Here is a 23,732-nt window from a genome sequence, read left to right as displayed (position 1 = left end):
TGGGCAATACGTGCAAGTGTTGAATCACTGTATGGTGCACGTGAAACTAATAGCATACTGTGTGCTAACTTACTGGAATTTATTTGTTTATTTGGAATTTAAATAAAAACTTCAAAAAATAAATTACCTTGGGTGCCTGGGTGGCTCAGTTGGTTAAGCATCATCTGACTTGTTGAAGACATGGAGAAGACTTCAGAGAAGACTCTGACTTGTTGCTGACTTGTCTTCTCTATCTCCCTCTGCCCTTCCTCCTGTTTGTGCGTGCTCATTCGCTCTCTCTCTCTCTCAAAAAAATAAGTAAAATCTTCAAAAAAACAAATTACCTTGTCTTTCTCAGAGTCCGAGTCCCCCATACAGAGAGGTACCCCCTTTTCTGTCATTTCCTCCTTCCCTTATTCAGCATCTACTTGCTACCTGGGTTGGGTCCCAGGGGTTGCCTGCACACAGGAGGTGGAGAAGCAAACAAAATACACAAAAGTACTGCTTTATAGCTTTCCTCTTCCTCCTTCTGCTCATCACCACCAATAACAAACATTTTTTGGTGCCCAACGTACAGAAAGAGGGATCAAGCGTTCTTGAACTTTAAGATGAAAAGACTTCTTAAAGTCTTCTTGGAAAACTTGAAGACATTCTGTCTGTGCCCTCACGACTCATAGGACATTGAAAGGACAGAAGCAGGGAGATCAGAGGAGAAGGACACACCAGCACAAGGACCAGGACCCACAGGTCCTGACCCCACAATAGTGCTCTTTTGCTCCCATTACTCAGAATTGGGTGTCTCTGTCCTGCTATGATCAACCCCCTAGGCCTTCTCAGGGTGCTTCATGAACCCAGCCTTGTCAATTGGTGAGCAATCCAAGGCTGGGTTTTTTGTTTCTTCTTTTTAAAACTATTTTTAGTCTTAAAAAGTTTCTTTTTGAGTCTAAAAGGATTCCAGAGAGTTACCCAGGAGAGGAAAGACTAGAAAACTTTACAGTACCCATCCTGATTTTATTCTCAGTTCTTGATCTTAACTGAATGACCTTAACTCTCTGACCCAAACCTGCTCCTCTAGCCTCATGTCCCCTCCTCCTGCCCTCTCGAGAAGCCCCCCCTTCCCAAGGTACTTCCTCAAGCAGCGCTGGCAGCAGGCTCAGAATCCTCCTTCTCTGGCTCCCGCTTCTCCTGGCAGAAATAGGCAGCAAATCCCAACATCGTGTGGATGTTACCCCCAGCACTGTCTAGTAGATATAATGGGAATCACACGCGTAATTTAAAATTTCCAGTAGCTACATTAAGAAGGCTTTTTAAAAAGGTGAGAGTAATTTTAGTAGTACATTTAATCTAACCCAGTACCCTCAAAATATTATCATTTGATGATATTGGAGATATTAAACATTTTTTTTCATAGAACTTCTTCGACACCTAGTATATCTTCAACACCTAGATGTACACTTACGGTACAGCTCAGTGCCGACCACCCCCACTGTCACACGCTCAGTAGCCACGGGCGGCTTGTGGCTGCCAGAGTGGTCTCAATGCTCCTTACCCAGCTCCCAGACCAAATCCCTTTCATCTACCTTCTCCTCCCACACCTCCAGCTGTGTCTTAATTTCACATATTAGAAAAGGTAATGGTGACAGAAATTTCAGAGCTGGTTGAGTTTGGGAAACTTAATAAGCAGAATGCATGCAAAGTTCCAGGTGTGGCAACCTTCTACTTCTTGCACTACCACTCCCGACTCCCTGTCACAGCTTCGTCCTGCCTCTGGCCAGCCGCTTTCCTTTCCAAGGCTTTAATTTCCTTTCTTTGTGCCCTAAAAATAATTTTTCTGAGGGTGACAATTCTGCCCATCTTTCCTGTTTGACAGTGAAGTTACGATTCATGTTGGATTTTTTTCTTTCCATGTTGGCTTTATCAGGATTAGTTTCATCAGTGTTCATTCTGTTTTGGGGACATTGGTGCCGTATCCTGGGTGGTGGAGACACGTATGATTCTGGGTCAGTGTCTGTGACACCAACATCGGGAACGGCTGTCAGTTCTCTATTATTAATCTATTATTAATATAATCTACATTTTGTTATGTTTTCCCCAGGGCTGGTTGGTGTGAGTAGCAAATTGCAGGCACACATCACCCCATGAGACACTGAAGACACATCCAAAAGTTCTCCACTTCTTGCAGGAACTTGAGATTCATATGTTGATAACACCTTGTGGGTCTCTGGCTGCTCTGTTTAAATAGATGGTGAACAGTAAATGAGCAGGGATGTCTCTGAGGCTCAACTGGGTATCTCTAACAAAGGATCAGACTAGACTCTACCACCACGTAAAGGGGACCTCCTAACTGGGAACTCTGGTCTGTGCCTTGTATGATTTCTCATTTTTCCTGCTCCCACGTCCAAACCAACAATGCCCCATCTTTCCTCGGCTGATGTCAGCTGCGGATGTCCTGAGCACATCCTTCCCTGGGAACTGGGAAGAAAGCTGAGCCAAAGGTCATTGGTACTTGAAGGGCAGTTCTTCCCTGAGAAATCTGGAAAATTTTAGGAGAGAAATTGGCATCCGAATAAAGCATTAGTACTTTTTTTTGTTGTTACCAGGGCCATCATCGCCTGAGTTTAACCCTAGAACCTGGAAAGAGAGACTAGCTAATGCAAGACTGGAGCTTTGAGGAGCTTGGGCCCTCCAGGAACCTGTTTGCAAAGAGGGAGTTGTCCTTGGCCCGGAGGAGACTGATCTGGCAAACCCAGGAGAGGAAGAAAGGGTCACACTCCCAAAGCTGCAGCCCACAGAAAGACCCAGGTCTTGAGAGGTGGGTGTGGGAGCAGGGAGTGTGTCATGTTCACATAAACTGAGGTGCAGGGATCCAGGAATACAAAAGATGAGCCAGAAGTAAAGTGGGTTCTTGGAAGGTTTCCACAGCAGACATCTGGGTGGCTTCCTACCCAATTTCTGGGTCCCCCCAAGATGGAGCCACCATCTTGCCTGGCAATCCCCCTTCCCCATGTGAATGAGTGATTGGTTGAAAGTGGTCCCCTTTGTCTGAACCAGCCAGTGAGGTGTCAGGGAGAGCTGGTGGTCAGGGCTCCTGGAAAGTTTCTCAGAGCAGTCTCTTGGTTTTCTTTCCCAGAAGTCTTGAGTCTGGGTGTGACCTCTGTTTGCTTCATACTCCCTGGGGGAGAATTGGCCACAGGATGAAGGCAATGCTGAGACCATGATGCAAAGAGAAAAAAGCAACTTGCACCAACCAACTCCAAGGGCATCCCCAAAGGCCAAACAAAGCAACTAAACCCACAAAATGAATAGTTACCAGAGAAACCAGAGAGGAAACTGTGGCTGCTTCCAGCTAAATGGTCTTAAAAAGGGATCAGGGTTTCAGAATGAACTTGGAGTTTGGGTGCTAACAGGCTCAGCTCAATGAACAAGAGCTGTACCTGTGAGACCACTTAGGACCGGAATCCTTAAAGGGTCCATGTCCTCAGAAAAATAGTAGTTTGGGAATTACCTGCTTATAAACAAAGTGAAATGCATAAAATAGTAATAGGAATAATAATGAATAACAACGGTAGCCTCTCTATATCCCAGTTTCAGGGAGCAAAAGTTATTAGCAATCATGCTAATAGGAACAGAGCCCCTTGAGAATTGTAAGCATGGGGTTGGGATTCAAATTTACCCTTCCCACACACGTAGGAACACCCAAAGCAGGAAAACTTAAATTACAATGATGCCCCGCAGAAGCAAACATAGATACTTCCCAGAAGGAAACATCTTCCATTCCCATTTGGCTACAAAAAATTTAGCCAAGTACAAGCTCCACCTGTATTACCCGGCATAGAAGAAAACTAGTCACAATAAGCATCAGTAGAAACGAACTATAGATTTGAATCTCTGAAGACTTCTGCTGCTGAATTGGTCTGATGAAGAACATAAAGTCTGTTGAATGGGCTTAAAGAAACCTAAGAGGACATTGCAACTATGACCAAGGGAGCAGAAACTACTCAACATTGACCAGGCAGGTTTGAAATTATTATATGTCTCTCCTTCTTGCATAGGACATCTGGAAGGAGAGACATATAATAATTGAAATTAAAAACACAATGGTTGTGCTATATAGCAGATTTGTGACCAGAGGGGACATTTTGATCTGGACAGGTCCCCGAATGTAGGCATAGAGACAAGCAGAGGACACCCATGCAAGGGAGTCTACGAGGCACAGAAGCCAGAATGGAAGACCGACTATGTGCCTACTCCAGTGGTTCTCTTCCAGGAGGATTTTGCCTCAAGGGAATATTTGACAATGTTGGGAGACAATTTTTTGGTTTTCACCCTTGCTAGGGGTGTTCCTGGCTCCGAGTGAGATGTTCTAATAACTTTTCTTCCCTACCAGGCTATAGACTTGAGAACTTAAAAAGAAAATTCACTGAGGTATAATTTATAACACAGTGAAAATCTCCATTTGTAAGTACACAGTTGGACGAGTTTTAGTAAATGGTCTAACTGTGGAACAGCCACCATACTCATAATATGGAAATCCTCCATTATTCTGGGAATTTCACTTGTGCCCTTTTGCAGTCAGTCCACAGCTCCTCCTCCAGTCTCTGACAACTACTGAACTGCTTTAAAAGATTATAGATTTTTCCTCCTTGGTATTTTATGTGGAATTCACCTAAAATATGAATTTTAGATGAAATTCACACAACAGAAAACGAACCACTTTATAGTGGCATTTAGTATTTTCGCAATGTTGTATAACCACCACATCTATTTTGCTCCAAAACAATCTCCTTTTTTAAAAAAAAAAAAAAAAGATTTTATTTGTTTATTTCAGAGAGAGAGAGAGAAAGATCACCCATGAGCAGGAAGAAAGGCAGAGGAAGACAAAAACCATCTTGAGCAGACAGAAAGGATCTCGAGCAGACTCCTCACTGAGCATGGAGCCAGATGCTGGGCTCGATCCCACAACCCTGAAATCTGACCTAAGTCAAAACCAAGAGTCAGAGGCTGAACTGAGTGAGCCAGCCAGGCACCCCGCTCCGAAATAGTTTCATCGCCACAAAGGAAACGCCATGCAATGGTCACTCCCTGTTCCCCTTTGCCCTGGCCCCAGGCAACCACCAGGTTGCTTTCTGTCTCTATCACCGCTGTCGTTTTGCCTCTTCTAGGATTTTACTTGAAGGGAATCATGCAGACTTTGTCTTTTGTGCCTGGCTTTTCTCACTTAGCACAGTTGTTTTATAATTCTTCCGTTTTAGAGCATCTCATAGGTTCCTCCTTTTTAGTGCCAAGCCGTTTCCCTTAGTGTGGACAGGACTTGTTTATGGGCTCACCAGGTGATGGGTGTGGGGGTGGTTTCTTTGGTGTCTGCGTCATCGGGGGTCCCCTGCAGTGTCCCCTGCAGTGCTTTGTGCCTGCTTGGCGGTGCCATACAAATGTGCACAACAGAGGAATGAGATAATTAATGAAGAGAGAGTCTGAGTGCACCAGACGGGAGATGGGACCCAGGAGGGCTGGTGACTTCATGGGGCTCCTGGGCCACCCCACCACACTCTGGCTGGGATGGGGGCTAGGACCAGGGAAGGAGTCTGGGGCTGGGTGAGGGGCCCAGGTTCATCTCCCCAGGAGGAGGGCAAGCAGTGGCTCGGTGGGCTTTACCCTCAGCAGGAACCACTTCTCGGGTTGATGGTGGGGCAGCCTGAATCCTCCCCAGAAGCCAGCTTTCTTCTTCCAGTCTTGTCACTACACGCACAAGCAGATGACACGAAACTCTCGGTTCCCAGTTCCGCATATGAACTCAAGGGCTCACCTTGGGCTGCCACCACAGAGCACTTCCACCTGTGGGATCTAGAAACTTGTGTTTGACCTTGGCTTTGTCCCCACCCAGCTGTCTCCTGAATCTTCCAAACCATTAATTCCCTCTTAAAAAGGAAGTGGCTTTTCATGAAACCAAGGTGTAAAAGGCGTAGCTCATTCCCATGAATTCAACTTTGTCTTGGGGACTAACTTAGCACAGAAGGATTTTTTTTTTAAATGTACTTTCTGTTTTACCTGCCAGTCTAGATGAACTCCTTTCTGAGCCCCTTTTCAGGTCTTTTCTGGTCTGGCTTCAGGTAGTTTAGTGTTAAATTGTGTCATCTATGAGAAGCCAGGGAAGCCTCTCTCCTATGCCAGGGAAGAGCTTTTAAAGAGGCTGTGTGGTCCTGTGTTCTCCCCGACTTCACCAAGCACCTCTTCTTTCTCCTCTCTCTCCCCCTCCTCTTCCTTCTTCAAGATTTTATTTATTTCTTTGACGGAAAGAGAGTTCACAAGCAGGGGGAGCAGCAGGCAAAGGCAGAGGGAGAAGCAGATTCCCCGCTGAACAGGGAGCCTGATGTGGGTCTTGATCCCAGGACCCTGAGATCACGACCTGAGCCAAAGTCAGATGCTTAACCAACTGAGCCACCCAGGTGTCCCTTCACCAAGCACTTCTGAGAATGGACCGAGGGCTCTGAGTGAACGTTCGACTAGCAGAGTTTTCTTGAATCCTGCAGTCATCCCCATTTTACAGGTAAGGAAATAGATGGTTAGTGAGAGCAAATGGTCCCAGATGGCAGGCAAGGAAGCTGCAGAGCTGGGACGTGAACTCAGGTCTGTCCAATTTCAGAGGCCATAATGTAAACCATCACCGTATAAAGTTTCCCTCTCAACTTCTTTGTCTTCAGACGTCTGTTCTTTGCTGTGCCTGAGCTAAAGATACCTTCCTCTCTCTTCTCTCTGTTGACATTTCTTGGTAACTCTTTAAAGCCTATTAGTAAGCTTCTGGTTCACTGTAAATGCAGCCTCTCCCAACTTCTCATTTCCTTGTTATGAGAATTTCTGTGGATCGCAGACACTGTGTGGGGGCGTAGAGGATGACTGGCTGATGAAGGGAGTGATTTTTCTTTTTTCTTTTTTAGAGAGAGAGAGAGAGAGAGAGAGAGCATGGGTGTGCAAGCAAGTGGGGGAGGGGCAGAGGGAGAGGGAGAGAGAGAATCCCAAGCAGGCTCCATGCTCAGCACGGAGCCCAAGGTGGGGCTTGATCTCACAACCCCCAGATCAGGATCTGAGCTGATATTAAGAGCTGGATGCTCAGCTGAGTGAACCGCCCAGGTACCCCAGGAGATAATTTTTCTGGCATCCCAGATGATGTGCTGAAGCCTCCAGTGGCAGAAGCTTTGGGAATCAGGTGTGATCTGTGTCACCCCTAAAAGCTCCCCATGGGAGGAGGGAGACCCAAGAGCCCCGGAGCAAGTGAGGCTACGTTCTACCCCAGAGGAGGCTCAGGGTCAGCCCGAAGAAGGTGGGGCTGCCTCTATAGTTGCTTTAGAATTGGGGACTTACATTTCCCCCAAAGTTTTCAGTATCCCATGCAAGGTCTTCATCTTCTCACTAGTCTTTTCATTTTTGTTTTCTCTAGTGGGCTTTATTTTTCAGACCAGCCTTACATTCACAGCAAAGTTGAGCAGAAATACGGAGTTCCCATGTGCGCTGCCCTCGCCCAACCTCCCAACCATCAACCCCTTGCTCCAGAATGGGACGTTTGTTACACATGACTGATGAGCCAGCATTGGCATGGCATGTCATTACCATACTAGAACATAGTTTTGTTTTGTTTTAAGATTTTATTTTTATATTTGACAGAGAGAGAGCAGGAGCGCATAAGCAGGGGGAGTGGCAGAAGGAGAGGGAGAAGCAGGCTTCCCGCTGAGCAGAGAGCCCGATGCGGGGCTCCATTCCAGGACCCTGGGATCATTACCTGAGCAGAAGGCAGTTTACTTAACCAACTGAACCATCCAGGCACCCCAAGAACACAGTTTACATTAGAATTTACTCTTGGTTTTCTACATTCTGTGAGTTTAGACAAAGGTGTGTCCGTGATTACGGTATCCTTCAGAGCAGTTACACTGCCCTAAAAATCCTGGTGCTTCCTCTCTTCCTCCTTCTCTCCTTCCAACCCCTGGTAACCACTGATCTCTTTACTGTCTCCATAGTTTTGCCCTGTCCAGAATGTCATATAGTTGGGATCATACAGTATATAGCCCTTTCAGATCGGCTTCTTTCATTTAATAGTAGAACTTTGTGTTTTCTCCATGTCTTTTTGTGATATGATAGCTCATTTATTTGTAGGGTTGAATAATATTCCACTGTCTGGATGGACCACAGTTTATGTGTTCATTCATCTACTGAAAGACGTCTTGGTGGTTTCCAACTTTTGGCAATTGTGAATAAAGCTGCTGCTATAAACATTTGTGTGCAGGCTTTCGTATGGACATAATTTTTCAGTTGATTGGAGCCCATCTCAAGGATTGCTGGGTCACAAGGTTAGAGTATATTGACTTTTGTGAGAAACCTCCAAACTAACTTAAAAGTGCTTGTACCCATTTTGCATTCCCATCAGCCATGAACAAGAGTTCCTGATGCTCCACATCCATGTCAGCATTTAGTGTTGTCGGTGTTTGGGATTTTGGCCGTCCTTTTTTTTTTTTTTTTCTTTTTAACTCTTTAAAAGTTTAAAATCAACTAATGACATATAAGCATTATTGGTTTCAGAGGTAGAGGTCAGTGATTCATCAGTCTTCTATGCTACCCAGGGCTCACTACATCATGTGCCTTCCTTAATGTCCGTCACCCAGTTACTCCCACCCCCCACCCTTGGATTTTGGCCATTCCAGTAGGTGCGTAGCGGGATCTCATTATTGTTTTAATCCCAAGATGTGTTTTCTAAATCATGTTCCATGCTGACTGCCACAGGAGAAACCATGATTTTCCTGCTCAGCTGCAACCTTTCTCTTCAGTGTTAAAAGGAGAGCAGCTGATGAGAGAACAGGCCCTCGCATTTCTATCTAAATGTGTAGAAGGAGACAGCAAGGGGCTCCCCTCATTCATACAATAGTCCATGTGCTCTGGAACCAGTGCCTAGACTTCACAGGCACTTCAGTTACATTTGTTGAAGGAATTCATGGGTAGATGAATAAGGGAGCAGTAAGGATTTGACCTGGCCCCAAACCCATGCTTTCAATGGGAACAACAGCCTTGGCCCTAATTCCCCCCCAAATCATCCTCCCAGCTCCCCACTGGACAGTGGTCACATCTCTTGGGGACTGAGGCTGGCCTCCACCTTCAGCACGCCTCCTGTCCTGGCCATGCTGAGTTGGCTCCAATCATGGGACTGCAGAGACTTAAGGGCGATTCAGGAAATATTTTGGGATTGGCAGGAGGTAGACAAGAGGGCTAAGTTTGAAGTAAGGTGATCAGAAAATTAGGAGCTGGGTTGGAGATGATGCAGGGCAGCAGATGGTGCCCTTCTAGTGGGAGAATGAGACAGTGGCACCCAGAGAGAGCCCAGACCAGACCTCTTCCCTGGTAGCCTTCACAGCATGGGCTTGAGGGGAGGTCACAGAGCTGCCAGGGCTGTACCTGGACCCTCATTCTGGTGGATACTTGACTCCCCGACAGCCCAGGTACAGAGCAGGGGTGGGGGGGACATAAACAGACCAGCCATGGGGATCTAGAAAGCCTGAGCATGTGGAAAAAGGCAGACCAGTGAGCTGTAGGGGGAAATGCTTCAGAGGGTAGGCGGAAGGTGCTAGAAACTTCCTTTAACCTCATTTATTAAGAAAACACCATTCAGGACATAGCCAGCATCAAGAAGAACTAACCCCGTGTCCCAGGTAGTGGTAGGGGCCCTTTCCACTGGGGCGTCCTTTCCGGATGGGGCTGTCGTTGATTCTCCTGACACTGACCAGCTTCTCCCTGCTCTTGATAAACTTCCTCTGTGGTTCCAAAGCTTCTCAGAAGTGGGGTAATGGGGGAAGCTCCATTAAAAAAAAAAAAAAAAGGAAGTAAGGGCTCACAAGGAGGAACCCGTGGGGAAGGAGAAGTTATGCTTTCTTCTCAAAAGAGCAGTCGACTCTTGCTCTCTCCCCTTCTCTGCCTCTACTAACTCCTGGTTATCGTGTGTGCCCATGTGAGAAGGTGAGGAGCTGTCCCCATCCAGAGCTGTTTGCAAGCACAGGGGCTTGGGCACCAGGCTCCTAGTGGAAACTCATTTGCTGGAAAATTCTATCCTGCCCCAGTGGCTAACTTACAATTTTTGTCTTTCTCCCTACCTTGGACAGCGAATGTACGAGGCAAGTTTTGCTTCACCATTTTCATGGGAACCCAAGGGGCAGTTTCCAGAAGTGTGTGTGTGTGTGTGTGTGTGTGTGTGTGTGTGCACACACACATGTGTGATGGGGGTGGTGTTCAGGACAGACCCCCAAAGCCTACTCCAGTGCATTCTCTTTGATGATGTCCTGAGAGTAAAAGCCCAACCACAGATTCTCCAAAGACATAGGGGTTGTTCAATATAAACAGGAAGACACTGTGGGTAGAGCATGGACCAAGGCAGCGATTACCAGGGGCCTTGCACCCGTTTGGGCCAGCTGGTGAAGCTGCTGGGCCTTGGCTTTGCCCCCCAAGGACTGCTTGTCACCCGAGTCTGTTTGCATCTTGGAAAGGCTGGATCCAAGGATGTATCTGCAGTCCATAGCTGGTGGACTATGGACCTTGGTCCCCAAGCAGGGTGATTCAAAGCCTATTAGTCTGGCTCAAAGTTTATCCTTTCTGGGGGCAGTGAAAGTGGGAGAAAGTTTCTCATTGGCTAAAGGGCAAAGAGAGGGGACTCTTGCTTCCCGGTGGGGAGGGGATGTTCCGGCTACCATGCTAAGGACAGGGATTCCTGTCTCCTTTTTCCCCGGGTGAGCCACCTTCCCATGGCTGCCTGAGGCTCAGAACCAAGGCCTACCTATGGGGACAAAGGACAGGGTGGACACGTCCTCCCAGGTGTTCCGAGGGAAACATTCCACATAGAACCAAGGGCTGGGGCACAGGACAAAATGGGGTGCTGTTTCTCAGAGGGCACAAACTTTCAATTATAAGCTAGGTTCTAGGTTTAGAATAGTGCATACAGCCTGATGACTATGGTTAGTAATACTGTGTGGTATACCTGAAATTTGCTAACAAGGTAGATCTGAAGTGTTCATCTCACATCAAAAAAAAAAAAAAAGAGAGAGAGAGAGATAAATATGTAAAATGATGGGTGTGTTAATGAACTAGGTTGTAGTGTTTATTTCAAGGAGTTTATATATGTTAAATATATAACATATATAAATCATCACTTTGTGCCCCTTTTAAAAAAGCACATTTACACCTTAAATATATACAATTTTATTTGTCACTTATAGCTCAATAAAGCTGCAGGATAAAACAAAGGGAAACATTCCAAATGGATGTGTTTGTGTGCGTTTGCTTGTGGGTGGACACATCTCAAATGGGGGGTGTTCCTTCTTACATGATGTGACAGTCCCTTTGGTGGGAGGATCCACGGCCCATAAGGTAAAGTGACCGAGTCCATCCAAATGGACAAACCAAAAAAAAAGTCATTTATCATGACACTTTTAATGATTAAGTTTATTTAAACAAATTAATTATTAAGATTATTAAAATATCATCATGCTGGAGAGACCATATCATTTTCCTCAGAGTTTTCCTGACTGGCCTCCCCAACCTTGAAGGAGTTTCTGAGGCCCAACTTGACTGGCTTATTAAAAAACCCTTATGTATCAGAAGCTCAGACATAGAGAGTGCTGAGCTGGTCTCAGCAATGAAGGAGACCAGGGCGTGGGCAGGGCTCCATCTCTCTGTCTGTCTGCACCCCTACTGCTTCTCTCTGTGCTTCAGTCATTGGCTTTGTGCCCCCAACTTCTTAGAAAAGAGGTGGCTTGGGTTCCACCCCAATAGCTCTGACCATGAGCCCTGGCCCCATGTTGGGTAGCATGGGGCATTTTCAACCTGAAGGAGGGGGAACAAGTCCAAGAAGCCATGGAGCCTCAAGAGGGTCCTGAGTTGGGGCACCTAGGTGTCTCAGTGGGTTAAGCCTCTGTCTTCAGCTCAGGTCATGGTCTCAGGGTTCTGGGATCGAGCCCCGCATCAGGCTCTCTGCTCAGCGGGGAGCCTGCTTCCCTCCCCCTCTCTCTGCCTGCCTCTCTGCCTACTTGTTATCTCTGTCTATCAAATAAATAAATAAAGTCTTTTTTTTTTTTTTTTTAAAAAGAGGGTCCTGAGTTGTGTCCCAGAGCTGTGCAGAGCCAGGAGGGTGACTGGCCAGCCCGTCAGCACCCCCAGCATCAGTCATTGCTTCCCGAGGACCCAGAGACATTTCTGCCACAGCCTGGGTCTCCTCTGGAAATGGGGTCCAGGAGTGGAAGGTTCTGCTCGTCCGTCTGTCTAAGGGGCTGTGTCTCCGACGAGATCAGAGGACAAGTTCCTATAGACGGACAGTCTCTGCTGAGACCCCTTCAACCAAAGGACAGCAACGACCAACATGAGCAAGACCGGCGCCTTCAGGAAAACCAGGAGAATGTAGTGGTTCCTGCAAGAGAGGACAGAGCTGTCAGAGGCCTAGGTGCCCAGGCCCTGTCACTCCCCGTACCCTGACCGGAGGGAGCATTGGCCAGCCCTGCAAAGCCTGAGATTCTGGACCTGGAAGCCCCAGGTCAAAGATCGCCATGGCTTTGGCTCAGTGGCTCAACCATGAGAGCTCCTCAGAAGGAACCTCACATTGTCGGTTTTGCTTGGCTCTGGGCCCACCTTTATTTCTAATCACGCCTCCTGCGTTTCCCCTTTCCTGAAGTGAGTCTCAGCACCCTGGGGTGGCCCACGACAGGCTCTGTGCCTTTGCTGCTCCTGAAAATGCCAGCTCCAGGTGGCTGAGCCACACTCCCGCTCCGTGGCCACCCGACGCCTCACATGGTGGGGATTTTTTTCTTATCTCCCCTTGGCATGCTCTAGGTCATCAGGACTTTGTTGTTGTTGACAACTGAACATAAAGAAAGGTTCTGGGGGCGCCTGAGTGGCTCAGTGGGTTAAAGCCTCTGTCTTTGGCTCAGGTCGTGATCTCAGTGTCCTGGGATCGAGCCCCGCATGGGGGGGGGGGTCTCTGCTCAGCAGGGAGTCTGCTTCCCCCCACCCACTCTGCCTGCCGCTCTGCCTACTGGTGATCTCTCTCTCTCTCTCTCTCTCTCTCTCTCTGTCAAATAAATAAATAAATAAAATCTTTTAAAAAAAGAAAAAGAAAGATTCTGCAGAGTAACTTTCTTGGGAAGTTGGAATGGGGGGATGGGGGTAGGGGCAACATGGGTGGGAGCGAGTTGTTGGGAGGGGTAGCGGCTTTGGGCCTTCACTCTGGCTGTGACCGCTCTGGTGGCCCGTGAGGGTGCAGAAGCAGAGTAGGAGAGGCCCCATGTAGGGGCAGGGGCAGGATGGCAGCCACTCACCTGATGTAGGAGTCGGATGTCCCCTCTGTACGTCTGCTGGTAGTTGTCCTGGATCTTGGGCTCGCCGAGGTGCTCAGAACCATGTCCACTAGACACAGGCAGAGTTGGCCACAGGTTATGGGGACAATGACTGGGGCTCATGGGTGGCTCCCTGCTGGGCCCCGTGGGAGCCACCCTGCCCCTCGACTAGGAAGCCAGATACAGCCCCCAGGCTTCTCCCGTCCTACTGAGTTTCCTTTCTCTTTCTTTCTTTCTTCCTTCCTTCCCTTCGTTCTTTTTTAAGATTATGTTTATATATTTTAGAGGGGAGTGGAGAGGCAGAGAGAGAGAGGGAGAGAATCTCAAGCACATTCCACGCTGAGCACAAAGCCCGACACGGGGCTCAGTCTCACCTCCCTGAGATCTTAGCCTGAGCCCAAACCAAGAGGCAGACACTTAACAGACGGAGCCAGCCAAGCGCCCTCTGCCCGAGTTTTCTGAACCACCACTCAGTCACTTTCCATCGACTCAGGTAGAAATAAAAAGGAAACAGGAGCCTGTGCTGTATGTGCTTCTGGGGCGAGAGATCCATTCTTTCACTTCTTTCCACTTCCCCCTCTAGGTGGGACTTTAGCCAGATGGGGGCCGGGGCCAGACGGGGTCCTCCTCCAACATCATTGGTCCTAGAGCAGTGCCTGAGCTGGGCTCAAGGACACGTGGTTCTGGAAATGGGGCAGCCAGTTACTGGCATGGTGAGGAGGAGGAGGAGGACTCTGGAGGGCTGGTGAACAAGAGGGCACATTCTGGTTCTATCGAGAGCAATGGCTATGATGAATTAAACATCTGTATGAGAAACTATGAAGACAGTTTATGGTCGACTACTTGGTCATGGATTCCTGAGACCAGCTTGGCGCTGACTGTCCATGAGCTATTTTTAGTTGAGTCCTAGGCCTGTGGAGACCCCAGGACAGCCAGAGGGGTCCCTGATCTTGGCATAATGGTCAAATCCTTCCTTTCTGCTTACAGCATCCTCTGTTACCTGAGCCCCTTCTTGGGTCCCTCTAACTCCTTGCTCACTCTTATGCAGCCAGAGAAAGTAGAGGGCAGGGTGGCTGGAGGCCCAGAAAGGAGAGGCATTGTCACATGCCCAGAGCTACTCTGGGTTGGGCAAGTTCCTGGGGTTCAGTGCTGGGACCCTCTGGGCTTCCCCAAGTATCCCCTCTGCCTCTCTCTCTGTGTAGTGATGGGTCAGGAGTGTGAGTACCAGTGACCACTTCCTGGAGCCATGCCCTGGGACCCAAGGCATCCAAGGTCCACCCACACATCTGATGAGAGACTGGGGGACTGCCAGGGTTGTGGGTCCCCAGGACAGCTGGGCTGGACCACGGGCAGTGATGCTGGGGTCCATGTTCTTACCTCTCCCCCAAGACCTGCCAGCCCTGCGTGCATCATCTAGATACCTCAGGTGACCTCAGGGACTGTGATGGGGACACTGTTCCCAGCTACTCAGCCATTACCCTTCTGCCCTTGGGGAGGGGGAAGCGGAAACCCTCATTCTTTCTGTCCTAAGCAAGAGGGTCTCACTGTGTAGATGAGAAAGTTCTTACCTGGGTCAATGGTCACTTTGATAGATGCCCCAAGGTCAGGTCCAGATCTGTTAATCCCACACCAGTAAGTGTCTGTGTCACTTTGCCTGACCTCCTCCATGGTCACTGTGAACAAGAGGTGACTCTGGTTGTCCCTGATGGACACACGATCTACCTTCTTTTCTTGCTCTGATCCATCGGTTTCAACGAGGTTGTGGCATGACTCCCACTCTGCTCCGCGACACCACCACTTCTTGTAATTCTCCCATCCTGGTGTATATTGGCACTGCACGCTCACCGAACCCCCCTCCAGGCCCCTCACGGACTCTGGGCCTTTGATGGAGAAACAGCCTGGAAAACAGAATCCCAAGATAAAACCCCTGCCTCCTGGAGCCAGGTCTGGCCTGGGAGCCCCAAGGGCTCAGGTGGCCCCAGATTGGTATCCAGGGACTGAGCCAGGGTCCTGGCCTTTGCAGCTACCCACTAGCTGACCCCCACAGGTCCACCTCCTCTGTCCAGCTTCCCCATCAGCTCCTGCGGTGATAATGTCCAGCCTGTACTGTCCTCACATTCCTGGTCCTTCCTGCAGTGGTGACACTCCTGACTTTCTGACACTGTCTTTCTTGGCTTCACAACTTGGTCCTCTTCCACACTCTCCTTCTCCGACTGCTCATCTCTGAGGCTTCTACTGATTTCTCTTCCTCCCTCTTTAAATCTTGGTGCAAAAGGGGCTTATTGGTAAATACTTAACAACTAACCCTCCGGGGAAGAAAATCTCCATTTGTAACATTTTCCAATTTCTGTAGTGTAAATATTCCCACCCTGGGTCGATCTCAGGCAGTCAGTGCCGTGTCACTGGACACACAGCTGAGAAAAGTCGGTTCTTGCCAGCCAGTGTGAACCAGTCCCAGAGCACTGCAGGAGGAGCCGGGGGGGGGGGGGGTGTCTCTCTCCAGTCCTCATTTTGTCCCATTTTACTACACCCCCATGGAGGAATTCTCCCTTCCTATGATTTTGGTTATTGCCAACATGCTGATAATTCCCCAAATTCACATTGATGGCCCACATTCTTTCCTTAGCTCCAGCCTATTGTTTCCAAATACACACTGTACATCTCTACCCCAAAGTCAGTAGTCCCAGGACTAAATCCTCCTTGAACTTGGTCTGTTTCAGTATTTCCTCTCTCCCTTGGAGAGCTCATGTGGTGCACTAGCAAAGGTCTGTGGGGAGTGGGATGGGTTCGGGGCAAGCAAGAGTTGGAAGGGTATCGTGCTGCTCTGGGGATTGACTCCAGTCAAGCTGAGTATATGTGACTGGACAGACACTCTTTGTGCTTGGCAATGACCTCTTGTGCTTTGATTGCATGGAAGTGAAAAAGCAGGGAGAAGCAGAGAAACACAATAGAAGCCTCTCCTGACTGTCTTAGCCCGAGAGCCTCAGGATCATCCCAGAGGGGTGAGGGGTTGTCTTCTGGGGGCCGCAGGAGTCAGGTCTGTTGCACCAGGAAGGTGCACCTCCTCATACCCTGTACCTTCTTCCTTTCAGGTCACTTGAGGTTTGCATTTGTGCTCAGTAGAATTATGTCTCCCAAAGATGTTGATGTCATAATCCCAAGAACATGTGAGGAGGGGTAATTATCCTGGATTATATAGTTGGGTCTAAAGTCATCAGAAGGGTTCGTATAAGATGAAAATGAGTTAGTGGTCAGAGTCAGAGGGAGATTGGAAGATGCTGTGCTGCTGGCTTTGAAGATAGATAAAGGTATCCTGAGCCAAGGAATGCGGGCGACCTCCGGAATCTGAACCAGGTGAGAACACGGTTTCTTCCCCAGAACCTCCAGAGGGAATACAACCTTGCCCACAGCAGGATTTTATCCAGGAAGTCCATTTTGGACTTCAGACTTTCAGAACTGTAAGATAATAAATTTCATCATTTCAAGCCAGTTTGTGGTTTGTGGTCATTTGTTACAGCAGCCATTGGAAATAAACTCAGTATTCCATGAGCAGAACTAACTCTACTCTCTTCAAACCAACAGCGTTCCTAGTGCACCTGACGGAGAACTTGACATCTCCATTGAACCTGTCCTCCTCTTCTCCCTCGACAACTGATTGGTGAGCCCTTGAGTCGACTCTACCTCCAAAATGCTTCTTAACATGATTTCTTTCTCCCCCCCACCCCCGTCCTGTCACAGTTCATGATGCCAGCATGACATAGCAGAAAGAGTGAATTTGGACAGAGAAAGTCACGTCTACCACACACTACTTGGGAAGTCTTGGGTAAGCTACTTCACCTCCCTGGGTCTTGCTTCTCAATTTGCAAAATCGTTTCACTACTTTCGAACTTTGCAGGTTGTTGTAAGACTTGGGTCTTGGCCAAAACGCAGATCTTCTGTTGGGGGTTGCCCCCTCAGTGAGAGCCTTTCACCAGGTCAAGAGCCCATCTGGTGCCTGGATCATGGCCATAGCACCCAGAGAAGCTTCTCCAGTTCCTGTTACACTCCCTTCTCCACTATTCTCTGCATATCACTGTTGGAGCTTCATGCTAAAATAGTCCCCACCTTGTCCTCAGCAGTACTTGCCATGAGCAGGGTTTCAGGATCTCTTCTGCAGCTGCTCCCCACTGCCTCAGAATGATTTAAAATGCTTTTGTTGGACTTCCAACTTTTTTATTCTTCTAAATCCAAGTTCTCTGTCCAGCACCATTTCCTGCTCCCCCTTGCCTTCCACTGGACCCTATAACCCCCACCCCCCACTTTTCTTTTCCTCTGACCCTGGTAGGCCCTCCCAAGAGCTATGTCACTGCTCCCACCCTTCCTTCCACCTGGAAACCCTTCTCTGAACCCAGCCTGCCTACTGATCACCTTAATTCCTTTCCCAACTAGAACTGCTTCCTTCCATTGCTCCATGACCTCACGGAACCCGAGCGCCACACTGGTGTTTTATGATCACTACCAGTCTCTCTCTGTCTCCTTTACTAGGATGCTCTGTCCTGAAGGGAAGAGACTTTGGGTGTGCATTCTCCCTCTTCCCCGTCACCAGTCCCCGTGTCTTGCATGGTATCTGGATCCTGGAAGGTACCAATCAAGTTTATGATCATTTTTGCAAAAGAGCTTGTTGTCATGCTCTTGGACATTTTGATTTGATTTTGGACATTTTGAGTTGACATTCTGATTCTGGCATGAACTATAATTTCCACACCAGGGGGCACTGAAATATAAGGCTGATAATTGCAGTGCTAACATAAAACACAGTAGAGTCTGGAAACAAATTCAAACACCATTACTGGGAGATTGGGCTAATGAATTACCGTCCTCGCACATCATGGTTAAAAGAAGACAGATCACAAATGATAACAGGGAAGACATCCCTGATACATCAGTATTAAGTTTTTAAAAAGTTGCCTAACAGAGTGTTTAGATTCCATTTCTGTGGTTCTTCTGTGGCCCATGCATAGAAAAAAATAGGTCAATGAGTGTTCGAAACTCTTGACAGTGGTCAGTGCTGAACCTGGGACTTGGGAGGAAATTTCCCTTTCTAAATCATACATTTCTATTATGTGTAAATGTTCACAATATCATCAACTGATAAAAAAAATTACAAAGAAAAAATTTTAATAATCAAAAGGACCCCATTAGGAAAAAGATTGCTAAGAAACAGTAATCACAAGAGTTGGCAGAAAAGGTGGTTTTCTTTCTTAAGACAACAACAGCAACGACACAGCTACCATCCGAAGCTGAGGGTCAGTGTACATGGTATTTTCAACAATCATAAACAGAATTAGAGATGTTGCTGCTCTGAAACAGAAGTTTCATCAACCCCAACTTTGCTAATTTAATCTTGCAATTAAGCATTCATAATGTGATTAGGCTTGTTTTAGAAAGAAATACATGCAAAGTTTCCATAAATGCATACTGTGATGGGTGGAACTATTGATCAGGTCTGTGTGTTTTGTGGAGAGTTGGTCTGAAGGAAGGTGGAGATGTTGGGACAGCAGTCAGCTGGGAGCAGAACTTGGGCTGATGGGTTTTAAAAGCATAAGGCTGTTTGAATCTCAATTTTTCCTTTCCCTGACTCTGAGATGTAACCTCTCTCCTTCATGTCAGTCCTTCGGGAAAGTCTGCCCCTTGTGCACATCCTTGCGTGAATAGTCTTGTGTCAAAGTCAAGAGAACAGTTGATAGCTGGGTTGATAGCTTCCTGTCTGGGTTGATAAATCCCTGTCTGGTTTGACAATTTCCTGTCTGAGTTGATAGGTCCCTGTCTGGGTTGATAACAAGGCAGCCAAGGGAAGCGCTCAGAGCATAGGGGCTCATGGGGTGTGGGATGTACAAAGGGGTTTGAATATAACTTGTTTTGCACTGATGGAGCAGGGCGTCCCTGCTGGTATCCCTAAGCAGCCATGCCATCTCAAGCGCCAAAGAGTAATTTCTGGGGTACAGGTCGGTGCTCCTGTTCCCCCACTTGCAAACATTCCCTGAGCACCCATCAATGCCAGTGGCCTGCCTTCCCCTCAGGGCTGCTGTGGGATTGGGTACCAGAGCCAACAAGAGCGTCTTATGGGAAGTCGGGTCTTTCCAACTTCCCTCCATCCACTTTCTCTCCTTTTCATTTCACAGAAGAAACCTGAAGGCTGTCAGTTAGTGGGGTCGCTTTCCTTGCATCACTGACTACTTTACCCCCTTCTATTGTGAAATGGCAGAGTTGGAGGAGGAAGGACACCCTGTCTTGTTTCTGCAGCCAAAGCCACAGAGTAGCCACTGTGAGTCTCAGCCTTCATCTGGGAGAGAAGATTCTTTGTGTGGGTCTGGGCATGTAAGGGACATTGTGGGTGAGTGTGTGAGTGTGTGTGCGCACACGTGAGTTTGTGTCAAACTCTGTAGGAGTGTGTGAGCACACAGATGTGAATGGGGGACATGCCGTGTGTGTGGGAGCTCAAGAAGTGCACCCTTCCCCTTGGCCTCTGGGTGAGCTGGGTGTTGGGATTAAGAGAAGGAGCAGATGGGGTTCTTTGAGCTCAGATGCAAAGCTAGAGTTCAGGGGGAGAGGCAGACATTCTGAACTGCTGTTTCTTGGGAATTCTGGGCTGTTTGGAGTCCTGCCTAAGGACCATAGTGGTCACAGAGAAGCCACTGCCCTCCCCACCTGTCTACAGGTAACATCACAGGGCCTCTGTCATGATAAAATCAGAAATGGCCTTGATAATTTGAGAATGACCACAGTCCTTGTCTATTTATATCTGATCTGAATAGCAGAGTCTCCCAACATTACAGCTAGAAAGAGCATCAGAGACCTTCCATTCATACCAGAAATCCAGGTCTTAGAACAAGGAGGGGGCTTGCCTGTGTCATGTGCTGCTATCAGAACTGGAACTCCAGCCTCTCAACTCCCTGGCTATGTCCTTTGTGGGGAATCCCTGTGGACCCGTTTGTTTTGCTAGAAGGTCTGTCTCCTGGCTCATAGACAAGACTGTGTGTGACCCACATGTACAGCATACATTGTGCAAACTTTTGGACTGACCTTAATGCTCTCTCAGTGTATGCAGTGGCTTTCCATAGAGAAGATACATGACCCCCTCCTATCTCCCATCTGGGTTCCTGAGCAATTTTCTCTTTCTTAGAAAGTCTCGGTTCCTGGCCATGGTGTCCAAGAGCCTTCTTAATCTTGTCTTGTGCTTTTTCAACCTCATGACCTACCAGTCACCCCAAGGCCTCCTGCACACTGAGACCCTTTGTGCATGAATGTACCATCTTTTCTCAAGGCTCCGTGTCTTCGTCAAGCAGTCCTCTCTCCATGGAATGTTCTTCTACCTTCTCTGTTTAAAGGGTTGATCCCTTTCTTCAAGGTTCATCAGATGGATGGTGTCTGTATGGGTTTCTGCAGCTCCTGCTCGGGCCTCTGAGTACCCCTCCATCAATTCCTGCCATTGTTTGTTCTTTATCTGCAAGTCTTACCATCTGAGCTGTCTGGGGTCCCCTTTCTAATGACTAATCCTGTTTCTTTTTTCCCTTCAAGTCCTCAGGGCCTAGTGAATGCCTGACACAGAGTAAGAACCCATTTTTTTTTTGCTTAATAAATTATAAATAATAAGTTATATTATTATATATATACATTATATTATAAAAAATAAATTATATTAATTTATAATAAATAATAAATTTTAAAAACCACATTTCATTTCCCCAGAAATCATATCCCCTGCTGCCTGGACTAGCTCTTGGTCCTCTGCCCTGCCACAGGGGTACTAAGTCCCCAGAACCCCTCCACACTCACCTGGGAAGTTGAGCAAGAGAAGAACTAGCCACAGCCTCATGGCTTCACCTCCCAGACTCCTCGCCCCTCTGTGGACAGTGGGAGGGCACACTTGGATCCCAGCTGGACTCTCGCAGCTCTGCCTGGGCCCAAGATTGCACTCTGAGTTTCTGGCCCTTCGAGTTTCTGACCCACTCACTTCCTTTTGTAGAGTATTTCCTGCTTTTAATTATTCAGCAAATTGAATGTCATTTCTTGAAAGGGATGGGGCACAGGGCACAGAAGTCGCCACTACATAAGAAAGAGGAAACTGGGCTGTGTGAAGTGGGGAGGGGCAGGATATGGGTCTGCAGCAGGGCTAGAGCAGGGGGCATCTGGTCTACCAGGCTTTGGGTCCAAGGGGTACAATAGTTTGGGTGTCAACTCTCCAGAAATGTTTCTCTAACACAACAGTGGGTCCCAGCAGCAGGGAACACGTGAGCAAGCTTGGCTTACCTGGAGATGCATTTGTTCAGGTGTTATAACCAAGGGCATAAAAGTGTCGGCTGGAGGGTCAGACACACCTGGACTCTCATTCTGAGCACCACTCACAAGCTGTGTGACTATGGACAATTACTGAACTTTTCTGAGCCTCAGTTTGTGTATCTGCAAACTGGGCTGTGATGGAGTAACAGAAGAGTTGTTATGGGAATGAAGTGAGAAAATGTATGTGAAGCTCTGAGATCACAGTCCTGGGATAGGGCTAGCACTCTACATTGGTGTCAGTGCCCGGGGCATAACTTCACATGCTGGATGAAAAGTCACATAAAGCAAGCCCAGGACAGGAGGCCAGGGGAGCAAGAAGGCGATGGACTGGGTTTCCTCATTAGTAATAAGGAAAATTCTACCCCTAACCTGACATAATTTAATTAGCATCCTGATTTATAACCCAGTAGCTAAAATTCTTGAAGAACAGTTTGGGGAAGCAGATGAGTGTCTGGCCTGGTGTCCAGGCCAGGCTGCAGAGGAAGGAGGTCTTCTGGAGGTCTTTTTTGGGGGAACATTCAAAAGGCTGAGAGGAGGAGGAGGGCTCAATCCTATAGTGACGTAAATCATATTACAAGTAGGAGTCAAAACAGTATGGTACTGGCATTAAAAACATATAGATCAGAATTGGGGGTGACTGGCTGGCTCAGTTGCAAGAGTATGTGACTCTTGATCTTGGGATTGTGAGTTCAAGCCCCATGTTGGGTGTGGAGATGACTTAAATAAATACAATTTTTAAAAAACCATAAACCTATAGACCAGAATTGAAAGCCTACAAATAAGCTCCCACACATAAAGCCAATTAATACTTGACAAAGAAGCCGAGAATAGCCCATGAGGGAAAGTGTAGTTCCTTCAAGAAATGGTGATCAGAAAAGTGGAGAACCATTTGCAGAAGAATGAAACTGCACACCTCACAAATATTAACTTAAAGTGGATTAAGACTTAAATGTAAGACCCAAAACTGTGACCCTTATAGGAGAAAATAGTGGAAAAGCTCCTTGACATTGGTCTTGGCAATAATTTTTAGGTGTGACACCAAAATTGTAAGCAATGAACGCAAAATTTAATTAGTACAATGGCATCAAATTAAAAACTTGTGTACAGCAATAGAAACAATTAATAAAATAAAAAACCTACAGAATGGGAGGAAATATTTGCAAATCATGTATCAGATAAGGCGTTAATATCCCAAATATATAAAGAGCTCATACAACTCAAAATCAACAACAACAAAATAACAATTTCTATAATGTGATTGGTCTCATTAAAAAAATTATATATATATATATATATATATATATATATATATATATATATGTCAGGGGTCCCTGAGTGGCTCAGTCAGTGAGATGGCTGACTCTTCGTTTTGACTCGTGTCACAGTCTCAACGTCCTGAGATCGGGCCCCATGTTGGGTTCAGCACTCGGTGGGGAGTTTGCTTGAGGATTCTCTCTCTCCCTCTCCTTCTGCTCTCTCTCTCATAAATAAGTAAATCTTAAAAAAAAATATGTGTGAAGTTTTCATAAACACAGACTGTGATGGGTGGCACTATTAATCAGGTCCATGTGTTTTGTGGAGAGTTGGTCTGAAGAAAGGGGGAGAGGGTAGAATGACAGTGAGCTGGAAGCAGAACTCAGGAACAGGGCTGATGGGTTTTAAAAGCATAAAGCTGTTTGAATCTCAATTTTTCCTTTCCCTGACCCTGAGATGTAAACTTTCTCCTTCATGTCCATCCTTTGGGAAATTTTGCCCCAATTGCACCATCCTTGTGTGGCCAAAGGTAGTCAAGGGGCAAGCTCAGCCCCAAAGGGCTCATGGCAGTGTGGGATATGCAGAGGGGTTGGAGTCCACTTTGTCTTGCACAGATGGGTCAGGGCATCCCTGCTGGTGTCCCCATGCAGCCATGCTGGCTCAAGAGTTATTATTGGGGTAAGGTCTGTGCCCTGCTCTTCTACTTGCAAATGCTTACTGATCACCTACTCACCAACTCCTTTAACCAGGTTAGAGTTCCCCTAATAGTGCACTTAGGTTTCCATTCCTCCACATTCCTGCCAGTGCTTGCTCTCTCTTGTCATTTTGGTG

General features: G+C 47.3%; 1 protein-coding gene across 2 annotated transcripts; it reads right to left on the bottom strand.

Annotated features, from left to right (window-relative positions):
• Nucleotides 1–11,186: 11,186 nt before the first annotated feature.
• CD300LB (CD300 molecule like family member b) lies at nucleotides 11,187–22,530 on the bottom strand. 2 transcript variants are annotated; one of them, XM_059147454.1, is made up of 4 exons: nucleotides 21,144–22,530; nucleotides 14,897–15,001; nucleotides 13,311–13,398; nucleotides 11,187–12,406 (listed from the first exon to the last, which is right to left on the bottom strand). In XM_059147454.1, exons 1-4 carry the CDS (start codon nucleotides 21,181–21,183, stop codon nucleotides 12,262–12,264), a joined length of 378 nt encoding a protein of 125 aa, XP_059003437.1. In that variant the 5' UTR covers nucleotides 21,184–22,530; the 3' UTR covers nucleotides 11,187–12,261. The 2 variants fall into 2 exon arrangements, with proteins under 2 accessions (XP_059003437.1, XP_059003435.1); XM_059147452.1 differs by having other exon boundaries at nucleotides 14,897–15,226; nucleotides 21,144–22,526.
• Nucleotides 22,531–23,732: the final 1,202 nt, after the last annotated feature.

The sequence above is a fragment of the Mustela lutreola genome, chromosome 15 (assembly GCF_030435805.1).
Source record: "Mustela lutreola isolate mMusLut2 chromosome 15, mMusLut2.pri, whole genome shotgun sequence".
Taxonomy (NCBI): domain Eukaryota; kingdom Metazoa; phylum Chordata; class Mammalia; order Carnivora; family Mustelidae; genus Mustela; species Mustela lutreola.
The sequence above is the reverse complement of the archived record's forward strand: the minus strand, read 5'-3'. Positions and strand labels throughout refer to the sequence as shown.